At 45.3% G+C, this 19,477-nt stretch overlaps 1 protein-coding gene across 1 annotated transcript; it reads right to left on the bottom strand.

Moving 5' to 3' along the window:
• Nucleotides 1–1,099: 1,099 nt before the first annotated feature.
• Nucleotides 1,100–15,792, bottom strand: SEC22B (SEC22 homolog B, vesicle trafficking protein). The gene is made up of 5 exons (XM_073356268.2): nt 15,613–15,792; nt 12,732–12,841; nt 5,190–5,350; nt 4,146–4,292; nt 1,100–3,125 (listed from the first exon to the last, which is right to left on the bottom strand). The coding sequence occupies exons 1-5, from the start codon at nt 15,685–15,687 to the stop codon at nt 2,971–2,973; spliced, it is 648 nt and encodes a 215-aa protein (XP_073212369.1). The 5' UTR covers nt 15,688–15,792; the 3' UTR covers nt 1,100–2,970.
• Between the last annotated feature and the right edge of the window lie 3,685 nt (nt 15,793–19,477).

Raw genomic sequence — 19,477 nt, 5'->3', positions numbered from 1 at the left:
TTCCTCCTTCAGCATACTACAGATTTTGCCCCATCCTTGCTGTCTCCTGCCCTGAGGTAAGGGAGCTGCCTCCATAGTGCCCATTCTCCCAACACCTCTTGGTGTGAGGCCTACAGGTCCCAGAATAACTCTGTTTTGGACCGAAGGCAAGGCAGTGTTGGACCTGGAGTCCATCTTATGGGACATATAATCAAGTCAAAGGCAGCCAATTTAAAACAAAGCACAGTTAGCAATTGGAATGCATTGCACTAGATATTAATGTCAAAATCTTAGGATTCAAAAAATTGGGAATTGTTCATGAGAACATGCAGAGTTCAGATAACCAGGATCAAAGTTAAAAAGGACAAAACACTCAGGCTTCATAGCATAAACTTACGGACAACTGCCAGGGGGAAGGCGAAACCTTCCCCCTTGTGGTTGTGGAATCATCTACAACCATCAGCTTCGGGGTTTCCTGTAACTTCCTCTGTAGCATCTGGCGCTGATCACTCCCAAACAGGACACTGGTCTGAGACACTGTCACAGTACAGGGTACTCTAGTTGCATCCTGTTTTTAAGATCATCTGCACCTTGGAAAGGGCTAGGGAACAATATTTTTAAAATGAAAACAAATTCCGAGTACAGTTCTATAGCAAGGGATGGATTCTTCAGCAAATTCAAAGCCATGGACTGCATAGGGCACTGACTAGTTTGTTTATTAATTAAGACAACTTCTCAGAGCCGAGACCTACCTAAGCTGCAAACTGCTACACAAAATAGCTGCAGCTACATACATGTTACTCTCCACATGCATTTATGGTCACAAAGGCAGGCTTTGGGCCCACCTGTAATAGGTAACATTAGAAACATTCCCGCTAGGGGCTAGAAAAGGACAATGGCATTTGCCAAACTCTACCCAACCTACAGGCAAAAAATTGAACCCAGCTTCAGGTGAAGGGCATGCTCCACCCTAGGTATAAGCCTACTCCATTAATACAGCATTTACCAAGTGGCCTCTGCCAAGTTCTACCCCAGGACAAATTGGACCATGAGAATGAAGGAGAGGGTGTTTTTTTGAAAACACTGTACATGTAGACAGGAAACTCCACACTAAAGGAAATCAACTTTTGCAAGTGTTTATTTCACTGTGACACTGGGGATGCAGCAGGCAACTGCTCACTGAGCTGCCATTCACTGCAAGAGAGAGTTTTACTCCCTACAGGTCATTACAGAATCTAGACGTGGTGTCTGCTCACCTTTCAGTACCTAAGTTACACACAGACCTACATCACTTGTACATTCATCTGTTAGGGACACAACTTTTAAGAATTTAAAAGTACAGCTGTCTACAAACAAACAAATGGAAACATCATGCAAAAATCAGAAGATGAGACTAACTGACAGATCAGGTTTGCAAGTAGATCGGCAGACAAATTCTAGTTGCCTGCCAACAGGAGGAGGAGAGGGGAGACACTGAGGCTTCTTTTCGCTCTTATGTCCTACCTTACTGTAGGAGACAATCTATGGTTACAGCTTACACTTTCAGAGTTGCAGCAAATTAAGTGTTTTCTGAAGATGCTGAGGAACTTTGAATTTTTCCTTCTGTTATGTCTGTTCTATGAGAGTGTTCACTTGCTAGATAATGACAGAAACAGACACCTTACTGTGGAAAAGGTGGGGGATGCCTGTACAGAGCTTTGATTTAAAAAAAAATAAAGCCTAATAAGCAAGACAAAGTTTCTCGCACTTGGACCAATAAAATAAAATTTAAAAAAATCACATCATGATGGAACTATTTACATTATCTAGTGAGAAACAAGTTAAGAAATTAAATGCTGTAGCCCCACATTATGAATTTCTCTTCAGCTAGTTAGATCTTGCCAACAGAAGTGGAGAGAGGGTGACCACAGGGAGAACAGGACATTAACAAGGAATCTTGGTTTTTAAAACTCAGTACTATTCTTTATCACCAACCTCACAGAAACGTGAAACTGAAACGTTTCTTTAAAGCAACATTCTACTTTTTCTTCACCACCACACATACTGGGCTGTTTTTGTAGGGTAGTTTGCAAGTGCTGGAAAGCTAGCGGTAGTGATACACTGGTTTGAGGAATAGAGAATGTTTACAGAGGAGAAAGAAACAATGCAATGATTCTGGAGATAGCTAGATGGCAGGAAAACAGAGATGAAATTGTTTGCATTGTGCCTGGGCCAGTGCCTTTTTAATTACACCAGCAGACTCTTCTGAGTCACGTTAAAACAAGCTCTTATACACAACTGCCAGGAAAGTGAGTTTTACAAACTAGTAGTTTAATTTTGTAGAAGTCAGTGATAGTAGCCTTTCACTGTCTCTCTTAAGACTAAATATAATGTAATTTTAAGGCATAATTTAATATCCATTTATTCCTAAAGCAATTGAAAATGTAACAAGCAAAGATGTCAGACAATGAAAACCCAACAATAGCTAGTTTGACAAGGGTGAAAGCCATTACAATATGTACAGTGCAGAATCAGCCTTCAAACAAGGGAGTCTTCTTTTAAAAAAGCAAATGCAGACCCAGATTCTAGAAAAGCAAACATCGCAGACACAAGGAATGTTCATTAGAGTCCATTTCCCACTAGAGCTACTCTTTAAAAGGGAGGAAGAAGTGACTGTTGCCAGTATCGCCTGATTAGGATAAACTTCACTGATTAACTGCTCCAGGACACATCGAACAGCACTGTTAATGAGTTTAGTACACTGGGAGGCCACACTCTACAGAGTCCCTAGTGTTTAGTGCCTCATAGGAAAAGCCTCTAGTCCACAAAGACTACTTTATACCTATGATTAAGATTCACTAAGCAGTGTAGTACTCCGGTATCATTTTCAGGACACACCCTTAAAAGTGACAGTCCTGTGTGGATTCTAATGCACATCCCTGTGAACAAAGTGTGCTGCACATGTACACCTGCCATGCTACAGGATCTCCCTCTCCAGTGACTGCCAACATCTCACAGCCACCAGAACCTCACATAGACTATTAACATGATAAAAAACACAGCTACAGCTGCCAGTTTGGCATAGGTGGAACGCATGTTAAGATACTTTGCATCCTGACGGTACTTCTTGGACAAACTGGACAAGTTGTTGGCCTTAGAATCCAAAGCTGTTAAGGAAGAGAAAGTGGAAGCAGATTAGTTGCAGGATAAACAATAACAAGACACTCCCACATTAGTGTTCATAGATAATTGCAGCTGCTCTATTGGAGCTTCATCTGATTTATTGTGCATCCCCCGTTCCTCATGTTCTGAAGGATTCCTACATTAAACTTGTCAGTCAAGCCACAACACAATGCAATCTAAATGGTTTACCTCCCCAAACATAGAAGGGACAAGAGTAACTACAGCAGCAGGAGCTTCACCAGCACCTTCAAAACACTAGCACGCATCACTCCTGTCCTTGACACACATCACTAACATTCATCTTCACAGGACAAGAACAGCCCCAAGCCCACAAGGGGCTTTGGCTCCTCCCAAAGTAGGGTTACAAATTGCCAGATGGTTTATGATTAAGGCTGTAATTCTGTCATGGAAGTCACAGATCCCATGACTTTCTGCGACCTCCATGCCTTCTGCAGTTGTGGGTGTGGCTGACTTCAGGGCCGCCCCATGGCCAGCTGCACCTGCTGCTGCTGGAGTGACCCGGGGCCAGCCACTTTGGCAGTCCCTGGGGCCAGTGTGGCTGGCTCTGGGGAGCTCCCAAGCAGCTGGAGCAGTGGCCCCAGGGGTGCCTGGAGGACATCTGGAGAGTAGTCCCCAGGAGCAGCGACCGGGGGGCAGCCAAACCCCAGCACTCGAGCAGGGCCCGTCCCCAGCAAGGGCCCCCCAAAGCAGCAGTGTCCCAGAAGTAGAGATTTAGTCAGGGGTATTTTTGGTAAAAGACAGGTCATGGGTGCCTGTGACCTGTCCATGACTTTTACCAAAAATATCCCATAATACATCTTAGCCTTATTTATGGTGTAGATCAGACAAATGAAAATGCACTTTGAGCCAGACATATACACTACAAAGCCATCTTGATTCAGGAGGCCCTCTTTGCTACCCAGTCTCAGAATCCTTCCCTCAGCCATCTCCTGCCTGATAGTCTCAGAGAGAGGAAAGAGTTTCAAAAGCTGAACTCCATGTACCTGAGAGCGCCTCTCCTCGCTGTAAGACTTCTTCAATGTTGGCCACCATGATTCTCTGCACATCCTGTAACTCTGTATTGATGGAGCCTAGGTTCCTTCTTGCCCGGCTGTCGATGTAGAGTTTTTTGGTTTTCTGGATGTAAGTGTCTGGAACAAAAGGTAGTTGTCAACATGAAAAACTTTTCTCCCAGCACTTCCTGCCTGCCATGCCAAGAACACCTGTCGAGCCAGCTTCTACCTCCTTCCCTTCACAACTGCAACCACCACCACACCCTTTACCCCGCTCTGAGTAGATTCCAACCACCCAACCTCAGGGCAGCATACCCCAAGGACAATTTAACAACCCCTTCCTCCCCTGACAGGCACAAGGAGCACTGATGACTTGTTTTAGAGCATGTTGCATCCTGCATGCTTACACCAGGGACAAAGCACTTGACAGGATGGGTGCCCTTTGGACTTAGAAAAACAGGCCACCCAGAAGAGGACATGTACATCTAAAGCCAATTAGCTCAGAGGTTTCCTCAATGCTTAATGAATGGTGGCTCCACCATGCTTCACACCCACTTCCCACACCTCTCCAATGCTGCCAGAAAAGTACAGCTGAGGGCTGTTTTGGAAGTCCCTGCATTATCCATGTGACCTCAAGTGAGAGGAAGTTTGTGTTAAAGGGTGGGAAGCAAGCCAGCAATCAGGGGACAATCACTGCCTAGAGTAACAATATGGCTGCCTACGGAGCATGAGCATCCAGTGCTGTCTACCTTTTTCTGGGCTACCCCAGTGGCAGAACATTGCAGAGAGAGTGAGCAAGGTGCACACGAGTGCTAACAAGAAAAAAAACAAGACTTAAAAGCAGAAAGTTGGATTGTAGGAAATTTGTCATTTCCCCTACCATTTCTCTATTCACGTACCTGGCATTTCTGGCCTCATAGAGAACACCAGATTTCTCCACTGTCAGTGGTAAGTTCCACGGCCTGAGCTAGGAGAGACTAATGTGGCCAAACAAACAGGATGTTTATTAATTATTCTCAAGGGGAAGGACCTCACCGAACTCAATGAAGGAATAAGGCCTGGAGACCGTCGGCACCTTCTTTCCATGCTGTTCATCGAACTCGGAATGTAAATCCTCCAGATATGCAAAGGCCAGCTTCTTGGGGAAGGTGGCCTCACACAACACCAGGTAACACACCCCTTTCTCAATAACATAGCTAGAAGAGAACAAACAGGACAAATTTTAACCCTGCCCCTGTAAGACACCACTTTTCCCTTTCCCATCTTTCTTCCTCTATGGTGGAGTGCCCCAGCCTTTGGGTTTATTATTATACTACACACAAAAGCATACCAGGTATCGCACAGCACAGGTGGTTTCATACGTGTGTCTCCAATATTCAGATACCTTGTCACTGCACTAAGCCTTTCCTTTCCTCTGCAAGTACCATAATCTCCACCTACTCATCCTCCTAGGAGACCTTTATATGAGACATCATATTGGATGACTGGCTGGAACGCAGAATCCTAGGGCCTGACCCTGCAAGGTGATGAGAGCAGGCAATGCCTGGCAGGTTGGAGCCCTTAATGAGGAGTGGGGAATGACTCTTTTCAGCAAGCTCATCTTACCAGGACATAGTAAAGCATTTTTATTTGGACTTCGTAGCCATGAAGGCAGCTGAGTTGGCACAAACCAGCATACTACAGTCTAGTCCTAGCATTCCCTGCTAAAATGAACTATTTGTTTGGGGTGGGTATTGTAGTCTAAGTTTCAGGTTCTCAGGGCATTGCTCAGGACAGAGTTACTCTACTGCAAATACCATGACTGCATTTCCACAGATTTACACGTTAGGCTTCATTTTAAATCTTTCTGAATGCCTTAGTTTCTCTTTTCTTTTCCCTAATTACAGTGTTATTGAGGCCTCAGATCCTGGTTTCAATCCCTGCCAAAGGCTTTTAACTTCATTTTAACAAAGTTTTGCCTGGGAATTTCCTTAGTGTTTCTGGTTGTTGTTTTAAAAAGTCCTGACATTGGACTGAGCAGAATAAGGGACATTCCCCTCTTCCTGCTGACATTCTGTCATCTGGAGGAGGCAGGCCCCATACTCCCATGCCCTTTCTGGCAACAAAATGGCAGATTAAATTCAACATTGACAAGTGCAAAGTAATGCACATTGGAAAAAATAATCCCAAATGGTGGGTTCTAAATTAGCTATTATCACTCAAGGAGGATCTTGGCATCACCCTGGACTTCTGCTCAATGTGCAGCCGTGGTAAAAAAGCCTTACAGTATGTTAAGAACTATTAGGAAAGGGAAAGAAAATAAATTAGATAATATCATAATCCCACTATATAAATCCACAGTAAATCCACACCTTGAATACTGTGTCCAGTTCTGGTCACCCTATCTCAAAGAGGATGTAGTGGAACTGGAAAAGGTACAGAGAAGGGCAACAAAGATGATAAAGGGTAAGGAATGGCTTCCGTATGAAGACAGACTAAAAAGATTAGAAAAGAGACGACTAAGGGGGGGATATGATAGAGGTCTATAAAATGAACAGCATGGAGAAAGTGAGCACAGAAGTGTTACTGAGCCTTTTCCATAATATAAAAACCAAGGCTCAGATGATGAAATTAACAGGGAGCAGGTTTAATATAAACAAGAGAAAGTACTTTTTCACATAATGCACAACTGACCTCGGAACTCATTGACACAGGGTATTGTGATGGCCAAAAGTTCAAAAAAAGAACCGGATAATTTAATCAAGGATAGGTTCATCAATGGCTATTAGCCAAAACAGTCAGGAAGGCAACCGCATACACAGGGCAACCCTAAACTCTCACTACAAAAAGCCAGGAGTGAAAGATGGAGTGGATCACTCCATAATTGCCCTGTTCTGTATAATCCCCCTCAAGCTTTAGTACAGGCCACTGTCGGAGCCAAGATACTGACCAAGTTGCACCATAGTCTGACCCAGTAGGGCAGCTCTGTAATGTATGGGAGAGAGGATATGATGTACAGTGAACAGGAGCATGCATCTTCTCCTGAAGGTCAGCAGGAAAGGGGGGAATAGGGAGAGAGAAGACTATTGTGGCATCTCCTACAGAGATTCAGAAGTGCACAGGAATGGGTCGCCAACTGCACCAATCCCCTGGCAATCAGACAGATAGGTGGTCAGCCCCGCACAGCCTGAGGAGACTAGTTGGGGCACCCCAAACTCCACCCTGGGTGAGTCTTAGGCATAGGACTCCATTTCACATACACAAAGCCTCACAGAGGCAAGCTGAGAAACAGAAATGCTGCTTGTCCATGGGCTGCTGGGACTTCAGGTTTTGTTATCTGACAAGAAAGGGCGATTGTGCCAATAATTTTCACGCTCATTCACATGTGGGTTAAGATGAAATATAGTAGCTGGTGTGACTGCTTACTGGCACTTTGCTGCATTCCACTTGTTTTGTTTTTGACTCATGAGCCAGGGTTTAAACCCCCCCCCCACCACACACACCCCTTTTTTAGTGTCCAACTATCATTTGTTCTTGTAAGTTTCGTTTTGTCCTTACTTTAGTGTCAGTTTGAGTTCCCATGCTAATAAGGAGAATATGTATTTTATTTCTAATTCAAGTACAAATCTGATTGGATAAAGTCCACTGGATTTTTAGATTTAGATCTCAACATACAGACTAGCACTTATCTACCCCTCCACTAAACAGTGCTGCTTGCTGTTGTTTATGTCTATTACCATGTTTGTTCCCCTTCCAGCCAGTAGTACAGCATACCAGAGAGGCCTGAAAAGCACCTACACTGGATGCGGATATGATTAAATAGCCCAAGTCATGGCATGCAACAGAGCACACGTGTGTGTTTGGGGGCTTGTTTTAATTTAAATAACTGTGGAAAACTCGTATTGTAGCACCACAGTGATACAAGACAATGAGGACATATTCCCATCAATAACAATATAACCTCTAAGGCAGGTTGCCTAGGGCAGGGAAGGGCAAACTTTTTGGCCTGAGGGCCACATCGGGGTTCCAAAACTGTATGGAGGTCCGGGTAGGGAAGGCTGTGCCCCCCCCAAACCCTAACCCTATCTGCCCCCCTCCCACTTCCCGCCCCTCTCAGAACTCCCGACCCATCCAACCCCTGCTACTCCTTGTCACCTGACCACCCCCTCCCGGGACCCCCTGCCCCTAACTGCCCCCCCCGGACTCCACCCCCTATCCAGCCCCCCCAGTCCCTGACTGCCCCAATCTCTATCCACACCCTCGCCCCCTGACAGGACCCCGGGGACCCCACCCCCTATCCAACCCCATACCTAAAGCCCCTTTCAGAATGTGGCCCTGCAAACATGGGCAGAGGACTCAGGAGGAGCAGGGGCAGCGGCACAGCCAGAGAGAAGCAGTGGTTTCACCCTTCAAAACACCGCTTCTCTCTGGCCGACTGCGCGGCTCTCCAGTGCTTCTCCTGAGTCCTCCGCCCGCGTTCACCATGCTCCCACCACCCACAACGCCCCCCCTGAGGCTGCAGGTGAGCCTCCCTCCCATGCCCCTGCAGAGCAGCCCCCTCCCGCGCTGGCGACACGGCAAACTGAGGTTGCGGGGGAGGAGGGACAGCAGGGGAGGGGCTGGAGGCTAGCCTCCCCGGCCGGGAGCTCAAGGGTCAGGCAGTATGGTCCCGCGGGCCATAATTTGCCCACCTCTGGCTGAGGGGTTCAAAACTTTCATCAGGCATAAGCACTATTGTGGATTTATTGGCATTAAATGTAACTTGTAAGTCACCCTTCCTTTTCTCTTTACTTAACACCTATATGTAGTGATTTAGCAGACTTAATTTTTACATTGCCATAATGGGCCAATTCTTTTTTCAATCACTAGGCCACTGTGTGGAATCAAAGTTTTGAAACCATACAATAGCCTGGTAAATCTGGTATCCATATGTTCAACAGCAGCTTCAAGCATAAAGATCTGATTTTTCCTCAGCGTAGCCTCTAGAGAGCCAGAAATGTTTAAATCCTTCAAATTTGCCACATTCAAGAATTAGTTTTTAGACACAGCGGCCAGGATTATCTGTTTTTGTTCCAGTCCCAACATGGCACTTACTAGCTTTAGTAAAAAGCCTCAAACAATGGGCATTGCCTTGAACACTAAGAGTGTAGTCACCACTGTCCACCATGGAATAAAATATACTCACAGATTAGCTTCTTGATTTCCCTAAGAAAGCCCCTAACTTGTTCTACATCAGTCCATGACCCAGTTTCTACATTATGTTCCAAAACAGTGCTAGCTAAGCGATCGTTTCTGATCCTTGTCTTCAGTGTTCTGGCCTGACTTTGAACCCAACACATATACTGGATCCCTCCCGGCATAGCTCACAGTTACCTCAAACCATTATCAAGAGTTTGAGCAATCCATAATCTTTCAGGATTTGAAGAGTAAAATGAGAAAACATATTTCAAAACAAAACCTTTTAAGATAGGGATAATCTCCTATGAGAGATATAACAGCAAGCTAAAGGTAAGTACAAGAAGAGTACAATATCTTCTCTAACACGGTCTCCTGCCATATGCACAGCCGCACCATCACACTTTAGGCCAGCCGGATTTGATCTGAGCTCTCCTGCCTTGATCTCTATGTTTCCCAGAGCTGTTTTTACTCCCTTTGTGATATTAACTGTTTCAGATTCCAAGTTTTCTATATCGGCAGAGAAAGCACACAGATTTCCAATGCCGCATAGCATTGACAGCCCAGATTAACCGTAATATCAATTTTCTCACATAACTGCTTGATTTCTCAACTTTAACACCGCATTAACACTTTTTTGTCATAAAATTTAACACAGTATAAAATCATGTAATTATGCATTTTTGCAATGTACGTATGTAAGGGGACAGATACACAGTTGGCCACCTTTAACTTTTTGCATTCTTGATTTCTGAATGTTTATCTGTGCAATCTTAATTAATATACTTTTGGAATTTAATTTCTTATATTTATTTTAAGAAAGAGAAAAAAAACCACTTCTTTAGGCGGCACCAGCTAGCAAAGGCCAATGGTTGCCTTTTAATGGAACTAGTAATCTGTGCACTTAAAGACTTATGACACTAAAATCAGCCAAAGGTCAGCTAGTAACTAATTTCACAAAAGACTACATAGGCACTTATCACCTGCATAAGTATCAGTGTGTGTACTCACATGCCACGATAACTGAGTTGGTTGTGAGGCTTTTGGACTTTAATCTCCAACATTAAAATGACCGAAGAAAATTCTTCAAACCTGGTTTTGGGTCTCAGCGAGAGCCAAATTTTCTTCAAACTTTGTCAGTTTCAAGGCTATTCATATTAACACCTCAGCACATTTGGAGAAGTGCACGTTTCATTAGTCATGCACATATCTTTGCTCCACAACGACAGCTGTCATTGCATTTTTTACTCTGCACTATGTTATTTTAAAGGAGTTAGAACTTCAGTTAATGAAGAACATTTTTCCCTTGACCAAGCTAATGCACTAGCCACTAAATAAGCTTATTTTAGGCCAAATCTCAAACACCATTTTTTTCCATGCAGCATTATCAAAAGTTTCATTAGAATTTTTGTTTAAAACAAAAACTGATTTTCTTTTTCATCTGTGACTTTATGTCTCATCCTAAAAATGGCACCAGCAGCAATCTGCATCCCTTAACAGCTGGCTGAAGAACAGCTTCAATGCTGACAGGGCAAAGTCCACCTTCCCTGCCTACTCACCCACAACACTTCCAACACCCCTCAACTGCTTCTCTAAGATCTCCCATAGAAATACTGAGCTTGGCTGAATTTTCTTAGCTTAACAGCTCTGATGAGATCAAAGCCACTGCAAGGTGGTTGTAATTCATAAATAATTGTGACCAAAAAAATGGATAGCCTTTTTTGATAGTTATAAGTCTGCTAAGCAAAGAAAGTCATAGACACTACATAGCAAGAGCTTTACTATGATTTAGATATAATCTTCCCCAGGCATCTCAGTGGAAGTCAGAATGATGTTTGGATAATACTGTGGTATGGAAACAAATGACTGACAGATTGATTGCAAACTGGGAAGAGGTATCAAGTAACATCTTTAGAAACAGAAATTATCAACACAGGAATTGCCTGACTGGATCAAATCAGTGGGCTACCTAGTCCAGCATCCTATTGCCAACAATGGCCAGCACCAGACTGCTTTAGAGAAAAGTGGAAAAAATGTGAAAAAGCCTGCAGTAAGTGATTATGTGTTAACCCATCTTGAGGAAAGCTGCCTCCTAAGCCCCAAACATTAGAGACTGGCTTTGTGCCACGAGGGTGCTTCCAAACAAGGGTTTTTAACTTGAGATCTTTTTACCTGTACTTTTTTTTAAATCTTGCTACCATCTTGTCCTCAATGAGACCCTGTGGCAATTAATTGCATTGAAAACCATTTCCTTTATCAGTTTGGACTTTGCCACCTTTTCGTTTACTTGGATGTTCCCTTGTTTTTGTGTTATGAGAGAAGGTGATTAGAGGTGCCTCTACCTACTCTATAACTTTCATCATTTTGTATACTTTTATGTCCCCTCTTATTAATCTCCTCTCTAAAGATAGCAAGTCAAATGTTTTCAATCTTTAGTATAGAACCTAGGAGATGCAGGAGTTAAAATTATTCCCTCCAACCTGCATAGCTTTGAATGTGTCAACATTTCACTTCAACTGCCACTATGCTGCCTAGCTTGGTTAGGTCCCTCTGAAGTACATCAGTCTTCTCAGGTCTTGCCTAACCTACATGATGTTGTGTTGCCTGCAGATTTTCCCAGCTCGCTGCTTACCCTGAGCAAGTCTGCTAGAACTGTGTTGTACATTAGTAAGATTTGAAGATGACCCTAACTTAGAAAGGTTTACAATGAAAGCAAAGGGCAAACATTATGGAAGGTTTTAGAGAGAGACAGTGAACTCAAACGGATGAGCTAAATGCAGCTATGACACTTCGGGATACTAATACTAGACAAAAGTGTATAAAACATGGACAATGCTTGCTGGAGAGCAGAAATGCTGAGGAGATTCAGGGAAATAATGGACAACAAGTTAGATGAGTTTGCAGTGCAAGGATGATACATGAAAGGATATGCCATAGTGGAATGGAGAGAGAAGAGAACCTTGTGTAGGAAGAATCAACTTTGGTAATGCTAACCTAAGTATAGATGGAACACCTCACTATTAAAAAAATATATTGATAAACCTCAGCGAATCCAAAGGACAACAGATGCTAGAATGATTAGTGGGCACAACCTGTAGACAAAACTTAAAGGGAGCCAAATATATGCAGTCTACAGAAAAGAGAGTGGGGGAAAACAAGAACTGGATAGGAATGCACGAAGTCTAACAATGCTAGAAAAGAAAAGAAATTTTAAAATGATTGAAAGCATATAAAAGGAAACACTCTCTCTGAGCACAGGTTTCCCGTGGGCTGGTGGGATAGTTTACTGACTCTTACTCTTCTCCAATGGCCCAATTTCTAATATACCTCCAACATCTCCTGGAAGTACTTTTCAGTTTTCTATAAACGTAGGTTGGGTTGCCTACATTGTCCACCTTAATCTCGACAGCATGTTATACTTACTGGAAAGCCATGGATCCTGCTTCTAGGGTGCATCTGGTAGGCGACTGTTCATTCAACTTCCGGAAAAGCTGTTTAGCTTGGCTCTGGTATTGCTGGAGGTCCCGACCTGACTGAGAAGGGAAAAAAGTCTATTAGACATGGTTCTACCATATGGCAGAATGAACTGCAAACAATATAACAACCTCTTACAGGGAGGCCCTTTTCCCACAAGGAAACTAACATGATATCCATAGCTAACCTCAAACAGTTTTACCAGAATTGGATCTGAAGTCAATGGACACAGCCAAACTAAGTGGTAGGTGCTGGTAAATCTCAGGAATCTACCTCTGATGAATATCTCAGTCACCATTTAGGAGGTCCCCTAGGGAGTTTTGTTTTGTTTTTTGTAGCATCTCTTGGTCTTGGTCCAGAGAAGGTGCTTCAGTCTCTCTGCCCTGAGGGAGAGGGGAAGAGTTCGTGATTCACAGGGTATGTCTATACTGCAGTATCAGCCCCAGGTTTGAACTCAGGCTTAAGCCTACCCCACCCCCATCTATCTACACACAAATTTTGCTAACTCAGAACTTGGACCCTGGGTCCCAGTACCCCACAGGGGTGAGGGTGCAAGTCTGAGTCAAACTGGAACATAGGGTTCAAGCCCTGTTACTTTGTAATGTAAACACAGCCCTGCTGGACTCATGCTCTGCCAAAAATGTCTTACAATTCCACAGGCCAGCTTTCTTTGTCCTCTGGACAGTCAAGTTTTCCCACGTGGCACCATGAACAAAGTGGACACATTTTGGGAGGGTGCTAAGAAGTCCGGGATAAGGGTGGTTGGACTCAGACCGGCATAATTTAGTGGATGCTGGAGCCCCAAGATGGGACCCAAGGTTCAACAATTCCTAGAGTTACAGGAATGAGTATAAATGGTCAAGCCACAATTAACAAATCCTGGGTCTGTTAACTTGAGTTCTACTAACCTGGGCTTACATTGCACTGAAGACATACTGACAGGATCTCTCTCTCCAGAAGTAATACTTGCACACTTTTGAGGGAGCAAGCTAAGTGAGAATCTCACTGACGGGTGGGTCTTGGTTTCTTACACAGTTTTGATCTACTTTGGGATTTGAGTGCTAGAAGGATCTCTAGGAACTTCATTGATACTGGGGGAACTCATGGTCTCTCTCTCTCTCTCTCTCGGAGTCTAGATGCCGGGGGAAGGCAGGGTGCCTAGATCTTGGTGCCAAATCTAGCCGCCGCCTTTCTCAAGGGCTACAAGGCTTGGTCTACACTTAAAAGTTAGTCTACATACCTATATCAGGCAGGGGTGTGAAAAAACCACCGCCTCCCGACATTGCTATGCTGAACTAACCCCCAGGGCAGATGCAACTATGTTGATGGAAGAATGCTTCTGTTACGTAAATCGTTTGGGGAGGTGGCACCCCTACCCAACAAAAAAGACGCTTTAATTGATGTGGGCTGTGTCTGCTGTAGCCTATAAAATAGGTTCAATAAAAGTTAGATTTAGGTTTAAGTTAGTCTAAGTGTAGACAAGTATGGAAAATTAAACCTGGTAGTGTAAAAAAAGCTAAAAATAAATTGGAAAAAAAAGTAAAATAAAAAACTGAAGGTAGCAAACACATGACCCAAAGTTATGTTGTGGCTATGTTTTGGTTATAAATTGTTTTAGCAGGATTTTTAATAAACCATTTTAAAATTTAAAAAACACTCATTAAAATGATCACATTAATATAGGAGTGGCCAACCTGTGGCTCCAGAGCCACATGCGGCTCTTCAGAAGTTAATATGTATAGGCACCGACTCCAAGGCTAGAGCTAGAGGCTCCAACTTTCCAAGATGCTGGGGGGTGCTCCCTGCTCAACCCCTGGCTCTGCCACAGGCCCTGCCCCCACTCCATTCCTTCCCACCCCTCCCTGAGCCTGCCATGCCCTTGCTCCCCCCGCCCCAGAAAATACTAGATGCATCCAATGAAGTGAGCTTTAGCCCACGAAAGCTTATGCCCTAATAAATGTGTTAGTCTCTAAGGTGCCACAAGTACTCCTTGTTCTTTTTGCTGATACTGACTAACAGGGCTACCATTCTGAAACTGATGCAAGTGTTAATTTAAATAATGCATAATGTAAAAAGCCAATAAAAAGGTGACAAAAATGTAAATCAGGTTACAGGTAGGTTTAATGTTAATGAGTATTATAATTGGTTATAACAGAAGTAGCCTTGCTGAATTGGAAAAGAGCTCCAACTAACATTAAAAAGGTACCGTTAGGTTCCAGAATTATAAGGCTGTACTTTGCTCTGTTGTCAGTGGACTAATCACCCACTAACACACTATTTAATCTATTGCTATTTCAAGTCTCTCTCTTGGTGCCAGGGAGTGGGCGAGTCTAGTCTCCAAGGGGGTCACAGTGCAAGAAGAACAGTGCCAAATGTCATCAACCTTGCATGAAACTCACATTTCCCAGCACAGTCAAACACTACCACAGCCTTCTGAGGGCACACGTCCAACCCACCTAGGGTCTGCTTTGTAAGCTTCCACACAGCCTCTGTGTCCCCACTGGGATGGATCTCAGTCTGAGGTGGCCTCTGGGCCAGGAAGGGGGAGTGTGCATCTGGGGGAGGGCTCTGGCTTGGGAAGGGGGGCCCTCTGAACAGGGACAGGAGGGATCTGGGGAGGATCTCGGGGCCAGGATGGGGTGCTTGGGGGGATCTCTGGGCCGAGAGAGGGGAGAGCAGGAGGAATCTAGGGGGCTCTGGGCCAGGAGAGAGGGGATTGGTGGGGGAGTGTCTCAGGAGCGAGGGGACTCTGGGTAGGGAGAGGGAGAATCTAGTGGGTCTCGGGGGAAATCTAGGATGTTCTGGGGCGGGGGGTGTCTCGGTCTCTCACCTGCTCATCCTCCTGCATGGAGGCGGCCAGGGGGAGCCCATCCGCCACCCGCGCGATCATAGTCAGCAGCACCATGTTTGCGCCGCTCCAACGCGGGAGCCGCCGCTACCCGGCCCCACACCCGCCCCACCTGCTGCCACCCTCTGACTGGCCTCTACTACTGAGGTGGCCGGAAACACCCAGCGCAGCATCCGGGCCACGCCACTGGAACTGCCGGGTTACTTCCGGTCCGCTGCCGAACTCCATCCGACTTCCATCCACTTCCGGTGGGAGCGGCCCGAGGGAGGGGGTGACCCGTGGGCCGAGAAGGGAGCGACTCGAGGGGATCAAAGCCGGGAGATCCGGGCGGGGCGGATGTTGGGCCGCGCTCCACTGAGGAGCGGAGTAGGGCGAGGCGATAAATGAGGCTAGGGCCGGGGAGGTCGGGCTTCCCAAGGCAGCTCGGCCCCGGGTGGCCCCCACTGCCCACCCCGCACCGGTGCCTGCTCCCGCTCCCCCGGGAGGTCTTCACCCGAAGGATACGTGGGCTAGGCCCCCCCGCCCCGAGCAGGCCCGACTCCCGCGTGGGAGGCCGGGCCAGCGGTGGACAGCCCTGACCCCGTTGCCCATCCCACTGAAGAAGGAGCTGAGGCTTCCCGCTGCTGCCCTGCGCTTTACTGCCTGTTTTTGCAGAGCCATCCCATGTGGGGCTGACGAGTTTGTTGTCATGGCCTCTCAAAGCCTGGTCTAGAAATGCTGTAAGTTCGGCACAAAACACGATGTCTGGTGATTCCGTGGGCAGCCAAGGGTTCCCTTGCATTTTGTTCACATCTCCCTGTAGTTACTGCATTGTATGTATGATGTATGTGCTGTGAATACCCAGGTAAATAACATCCTCTTTTTACACTGAATTTGTGTGGTCACTCGTTCTCAGGTGTCTAACTCGGCAAATCTTACCGTTAACTCCCCCTTCACTTTGGTTTCCAGAGTGAATGGCTATAGACTAGAGTAATTCTTGACTTATCTAGTACTTAGTTATAGTTGATGTGCTAGGTTAAAAGCTGGGGCACAGTAGTTCTTGGAGTTAGTTGCCTCCCTTAGATGGCATTTTAATATCTCGGAAGATAATGACAAATTAATAATTAATAGACTTTTAAGGGCAAATGGGACCAAAATGATCATTAGAATGGCCCTACAGGGTCAGATTAAAGGCATGTCTACACTATGAAATTAGGTCCATTTTATAGAAGTCGATCTTTAGTAACCAATTTTATACTGTCGATCATGTGTGTCCCCACTAAGCACATTAGGTCGGTGGAGTGTGTCCTCAATACTGTGGCTAGTATTGACTCACGGAGTGGTGCACTGTGGGTAGCTATCCTACAGTACCCACTGCCCATTAGAATTCTGCGTTAAGCTCCCAATGCCTGATGGGGCAAAAACATTGTTACAGGTGATTGTGGGCATGTGTCTTCAGTCTCTCCTCCCTCCTTTAAAGCAATGGCAAACAATCGTTTCATGCCTTTTTTCCTGGGTTATCCATGCAGACACCATAGCATGGCAAGCATGGAGCCCGCTCAGCTGCAGTGCTTTTGTGAGCATTGTAAATGCCTCACGCATTATCCTGCGGTATGTGCAGAGCCTAGCTAGGAACCACCCGCATGAGGAAGATTGTGAGGCGAACATGGACACAGACATTCCTGAAAACACGGGCTGTGGCAATGGGGATATCATGGTGTCAATGAGGCACGTTTATACAGTGGAACGCTGATTCTAGGCCCAGCAAACAAGCACAGACTGGTGGGACCGCATAGTGTTGCGGGTTTGGGATGATTCCCCGTGGTTGCGAAACTTTTGCATGCATAAGGCCACTTTCATGAAACCTTGTGAGTTGCTTTCCCCTGCCCTGAAGCACAGGAATACCAAGATGAGACCTGCCCTGACAGTTGAGAAGCAAGTGGCAATAGCCCTGTGGAAGCTTGCAATGCCTAACTGCTACCTGTCAGTCAGGAATCAAATCGGAGTGGGCAAATCTACCGTGGGGGCTGCTGTGATGCAAGTAGCCAAGGCAATCACTAACCTTTTGCTAACAAGGGTAGGTTTCATAGTAGCAGCCATGTTAGTCTGTATCCGCAAAAAGAAAAGGAGTACATATGGCACCTTAGAGACTAACCAATTGATTTGAGCATAAGCTTTCGTGAGCTACAGCTCACATCAGCGGATGCGTTCAGTGGAAAATACAGTGGGGAGATCTTTTATACACAGAGAACATGAAACAATGGGTGTTACTATACACACTGTAACAAGAGCGGTCAGGTAAGTTGAGCTATTACCAGCAGGAGAGGGGGAAAAAAAAAAATTTTTGTAGTGATAATCAAGGTGGGCCATTTCCAGCAGTTGACAAGAATGTGTGAGGAACAGTAAGGGTGGAAAATAAACGGGGAAATAGTTTTGCTTTGTGTAATGACACATCCACTCCCAGTCTTTATTCGAGCCTAATTTAATGGTGTCAAGTTTGCAAATTAATTCCAATTCAGCAGTCTCTCGGAGTCTGTTTTTGAGGTTTTATTGTTGAAGAATTGCCACTTTTAGGTCTGTAATCGAGTGACCAGAGAGATTGAAGTGTTCTCCAAGTGGTTTTTGAATGTTATAATTCTTGATCTCTGATTTGTGTCCATTTATTCTTTTACGTAGAGACTGTCCAGTTTGGCCAATGTACATGGCAGAGGGGTATTGCTGGCACATGATGGCATATATCACATTGGTAGATGCGCAGATGAACAAGCCCCTGATGGCATGGCTGATGTGATTAGGCCCTATGATGGTGTCTCCTGAATAGATATGTGGACACAGTTGGCAACAGGCTTTGTGCAAGGATAGGTTCCTGGTTTACTGTTTTTTTGTGTGGTTGCTAGGTGAGTATTTGCTTCAGGTTGGGGAACTGTCTGTAAGCAAGGACTGGCCTGTCTCCCAAAATCTGTGAGAGTGATGGGTCATCCTTCAGGATAGGTTCTAGATCCTTGATGATGCGTTGGAGAGGTTTTCGTTGCGGGCTGAAGGTGATGGTTAGTAGCGTTCTGTTATTTTCTTTGTTGGGCCTGTCCTATAGTAGGTAACTTCTGGGTACCCATCTCGCTCTGTCAATCAGTTTCCTCACTTCCCCAGGTGGGTATTGGAGTTGTAAGAGCGCTTGATAGAGATCTTGTAGGTGTTTTTCTCTGTCTGAGGGGTTGGAGCAAATGCAGTTGTATTGTAGAGCTTGGCTATAGACAGTGGGTCGTGTGGTTTGGTCTGGATGAAAGCTGGAGGCATGGAGGTAGGTATAGCGGTCAGTAGGTTTCCAATAATAGGGTGGTGTTTACGTGACCATTGCTTATTAGCACTATAGTGTCCAGGAAGTGGATCTCTTGTGTGGACTGGTCCAGGCTGAGGTTGATGGTGGGATGGAAATTGTTGAAATCATGGTGGAATTCCTCAAGGGCTTCTTTACCATGGGTCCAGATGATGAAGATGTCATCAATGTAGCACAAGTAGAGTAGGGGCATTAGGGGACGAGAGCTGAGGAAGCGTTGTTCTAAGTCAGCCACAAAAATGTTGGCATACTGTGGGGCCAAGCGGGTACCCATAGCAGTGCCGCTGATTTGAAGGTATACATTGTCCCCAAATGTGAAATAGTTATGGGTGAGGACATAATCAAAGGGGCTGAGAAAGGAGGTGCTGTAGTCATAATGAACAGGCCGGATTATGAACAGGAGGCTGCCAGGCAACTCTCCAACACCACATTCTAAAGGCCACTATCCTCTGATCCCACTGAGGAGTACCAAAAGAAAGAAACTACACCATCTGCTCAAGAAACTCCCTGCTACAGCATGGGAGCAAATCTACA

Source organism: Lepidochelys kempii, chromosome 8 (assembly GCF_965140285.1).
Source record: "Lepidochelys kempii isolate rLepKem1 chromosome 8, rLepKem1.hap1, whole genome shotgun sequence".
NCBI classification, from domain to species: domain Eukaryota; kingdom Metazoa; phylum Chordata; order Testudines; family Cheloniidae; genus Lepidochelys; species Lepidochelys kempii.
This window is presented reverse-complemented; position numbering and strand designations above follow the sequence as displayed.

Excerpts from the sequence above, each read along its gene's own strand:
- SEC22B (XM_073356268.2), bottom strand. The coding sequence starts at position 15,687 with ATGGTGCTGCTGACTATGATCGCGCGGGTGGCGGATGGGCTCCCCCTG. Across the intron at positions 4,293-5,189 it reads TTATTCCTTCATTGAGTTCG|ACACTTACATCCAGAAAACC; the intron begins GTGAGGTCCTTC and ends CTTTTGTTCCAG. Across the intron at positions 3,126-4,145 it reads GCGAGGAGAGGCGCTCTCAG|CTTTGGATTCTAAGGCCAAC; the intron begins GTACATGGAGTT and ends CTTCCTTAACAG.